At 53.7% G+C, this 3,265-nt stretch overlaps 1 protein-coding gene across 1 annotated transcript; it reads left to right on the top strand.

Moving 5' to 3' along the window:
* The first annotated feature begins 1,007 nt into the window (after positions 1–1,007).
* LOC116658729 (putative small proline-rich protein 5) lies at positions 1,008–3,048 on the top strand. The gene is made up of 2 exons (XM_032464238.1): positions 1,008–1,153; positions 2,484–3,048. Exons 1-2 carry the CDS (start codon positions 1,078–1,080, stop codon positions 2,690–2,692), a joined length of 285 nt encoding a protein of 94 aa, XP_032320129.1. The 5' UTR covers positions 1,008–1,077; the 3' UTR covers positions 2,693–3,048.
* The last annotated feature ends 217 nt before the right edge of the window (positions 3,049–3,265 follow it).

Here is a 3,265-nt window from a genome sequence, read left to right as displayed (position 1 = left end):
TGCACATACTTCACATACGCTGTCCACTGTAGCCCTTACCACCCACCTGCAGAGCGGTGTTACCCTCTTCAGCAGATGAGGAACGTGAGGCTCAAAGACACCACGTGCCCCAGGCCACCCAAACGGTGAAGGTCAGAGCCCCAGTCTCTACATTACTTGGGGGTTTTTTAAGAGGCACGTTCCAGTCATCGTCAGACACGGGGAGCATCCAAGTCCGTGCCCTGGGCCGTCCCTCTTTGTCCTGGAATCTCTAACCAGAATGGGGAGGAGGAATTAGGACTGAGGCTCTGGGAGCTCAGAACCTAGGACCCGGCCCAGCTGACTCCTCCGGGAGCTCATTCCAGTTCAGCGTTTCTCAGCCCTTCCACCTCCACTTTATGATAATCATTTCCCTGGGAAGCCTGGAGTCCGGGTGACTTACACACATGTAGAGAGATAGAGAGATAGGTACTGTCTACTGTAACCACCCAGTATCTCTTCATGAAGCCTAATGGTTTTCTCAGTAACAGGCAGGACAGAAGGCGGCAGCCCCCATTTATTGTTTAAACGGCAAGAGATGTAAAACCAAAGCTGCTTGCCCTGCTTCTCACCAGTTCAGGCTGAATGTGGCTCCAGGTCTAGGTTAAAGTTAAACCTGTGCTGAGTTTAATGGGCTTCCCAGAAAGCCACTCACCCATCATTTGTTAAGTTTCCCTTAAAACAATGCTCTCTGGGTACCCCGCCCAGCCTCCCCCTTCCCCCACCAACCGGAACATCCCGGAACACTGCCCTCACACCCCCCACACCCTGCACTGGCCTGAATGCTTGCTTGGGACGATCCCAGATGCCAAAGTTCTAAGTCAAAAGTCATGAGTGGGTTTGGAAATCCAAGGCAGCCAGGTCTCGTAAAGTGATGGGGAGGTGGGGCTGGGGCCAGAGTTAAGGCACCATCATCCCCAAGCAAAGAGGGAGGCTGTCAGCCCAGGGGGTGAGTAAAGCCTGAAATTTGAGGAAGGACAGGTGCATCCTCTTGTGACTAGGGCCTAATTAGGATGCCCCAATCCTAGGCCAGCTCATGGCCTCAGGCAAGGATACAAGATGTATAAAAGGTGGGCAGGCTCAGAGCGTTCCAAACCCCTCGGCATCTCCACACTCCAGCCGCTGGTGAACTTGGGTAAGTCTGGCAAAGGAGCCCCCCTCCTTGCAGCCTTGCTCCACATGGTCCCAAACTCTGACTGGGAGCTGGGCTGAAGCTCTGGGTGGTTGGTCAGAAAGAAAGTCCTCGTTTGGGCATCTCTCTCTTCCTCATCATCTGGGACCACCCGATCGTGAGGGGCAAGTCAACCGCTGAAAGGTGTGGGAAGGCAGGCTGAGATGGGACGGGAAGGTCTGCCAAGAGGCCACGTCTGAGGCTCCTGCTGGCATGTGTGGTGCCGGTGTTGTGTGTCTCCCGGTGCTGAGAGGGGCTCGGGAGGAGGATAGGGAGGCACCGGCTCAGGGGCGGAACAGGCAGAGCTGCCTTTAAGGGAAAGACGAGCACAGGGAGAGAGGGGAGCTCCCCAGGGAGCGGGAGTGCAGAGGCCCCAGGGAGCTCAGAGCAGCAGCAGCAAGACGACTGGCGCAGGGGCAAGGTCCTGCTCCGGGAGTTGGGGACCACTGTTCCCACCGCCCTGTGCTGAGTGCCTGGGGAATGACTACTTCCCTCTCTGAGTTTTGCTTTCCTCAACTGTAATTAAGAGGTGAGCTAAAAGGTCCATTTTGTCTCCAGATTCCTCTTTTCTGTGAATTTTCTTAGAGAGTGGTTAAGATGCTCCTTGCTACCCTTTTAAAATTGCTAGGAATTGATTTACTAAGTCGAAACCCTTACACGGTGCTCATCATGCACTGGTACTCGTGGGTGGGTGGGTGTGCGAGTGTGTGTGCGCACATACACACACATATTGGCGGGTGTACATATTTATGTGTGTGTGTTTGTATGGACGGATTTTTACGTATTCATTTAATTCTTACGACAACTTTAAGAAAAATAAGTACAGAGGATTTCTGTAACTTGCTCGGTCACACAGCTGGTTAATGGTTTAGCCAGGACTCAGATCCCAGGAAATCCTGTTTCAGATTCCATAGTTTTCGCCATAACAGTACCTTACTTTTTGTTCTCTTTCTCTCCATCTTTCCTTCTTTCTCTCTTTCTCTCCTCTCTCTTTTTACATTTTTCTTTGTTTTCTTCTGCCTCTCTCCCCTTCTCTTCTCCCTTCTTCCTCCCTTCTTTCTCTCCTTCCTTTCATGTTTCTTTGTCTCAAAAATTTTGGAATAGCTTATAGCCTTGTAGCTACAACTTATACTCAAGCACACATGCACACACATTTACACACACACACTTCACATCGGTGAAGCCACCAGGACAAAGGAAAAGTGGCGCAGGTGTGAATGAGGCAGGGGGTTCTCCCAGCTCAGGTCTCCCTAAGGCTCTAGCGTGCCTCACTCCCGTGTCTTTCTGCTTCCAGTGCACACCCAGCCCAGAATGTCTCAGCAGAAGCAGAAGCAGTGTGCTCCCCCCCAGCAGTGCTGCCCCCCGCCCCAGCAGTGCTGCCCCCCGCCTCAGCAGACCAAGCAGGCTTGCCAGCCTCCACCCAAGTGCAAGGAGCCCTGTGCCCCCAAGTGCCAGCCGAAGTGCCCACCCCCTCAGCAGTGCCAGAAGTCCAAGCAGAAGTAAGCCCCGGGCCTGTGACCAGAGGCCAAGCCCCCGGGGGGTCACAACGCGTAGAGCCCACTCCCCTCTCTATGCAGCCGTGGGCCCCACTCACCACCGGCTTCCGCGTGCGGCCGCACTCCGGGGAAAGGCAGCACCCAGACGGCAGCTTCCTGGATTGCTCCCTCTTGTTCATCAGCAGCTGCAATTCCCATCTCAGACAAAGATCTCATTCTAAGCTACCTAATTATCTTTGCTGACGTGTATCTACATTACCCTGTCGACTTCTTGGAAACTTGGCCCTGTGCCTGGACACCCTTTCCTGTCAACCTTCAATTCTGCTCCTGTTTTCCAAACAATTAAACACAATCCCTCTGGCATTCATGTCTCAGTTTGATTATTTTGTTGTCTGGCAATTTAAAATTCCTGCAGGTCTTGTACCCCACTCCCCAGCCCAGAGCCCTGGGAGAGCTGGGCGTGTGGGCAGGCTGAGGAGGAGACGTGGGGCAGTGGCACTCTGGAGCTGAAGGACATTTACACGGGTCCTGCTGGGGCAGGGAGGAGAGATGGGCATCTCTGCGGCCTGGAGACACAGCC

The sequence above is a fragment of the Camelus ferus genome, chromosome 21 (genome assembly GCF_009834535.1).
Source record: "Camelus ferus isolate YT-003-E chromosome 21, BCGSAC_Cfer_1.0, whole genome shotgun sequence".
In the NCBI taxonomy this organism is placed as follows: Eukaryota; Metazoa; Chordata; class Mammalia; order Artiodactyla; family Camelidae; genus Camelus; species Camelus ferus.
Note: the sequence above shows the minus strand (reverse complement) of the source record. Positions and strands in the feature narration are given on the sequence as shown.

Coding starts and splice junctions, on each gene's coding strand:
- LOC116658729 (XM_032464238.1), top strand. CDS start 1,078: ATGTATAAAAGGTGGGCAGGCTCAGAGCGTTCCAAACCCCTCGGCATC. Junction 1,154..2,483: donor CCAGCCGCTGGTGAACTTGG/GTAAGTCTGGCA, acceptor TTCTGCTTCCAG/TGCACACCCAGCCCAGAATG.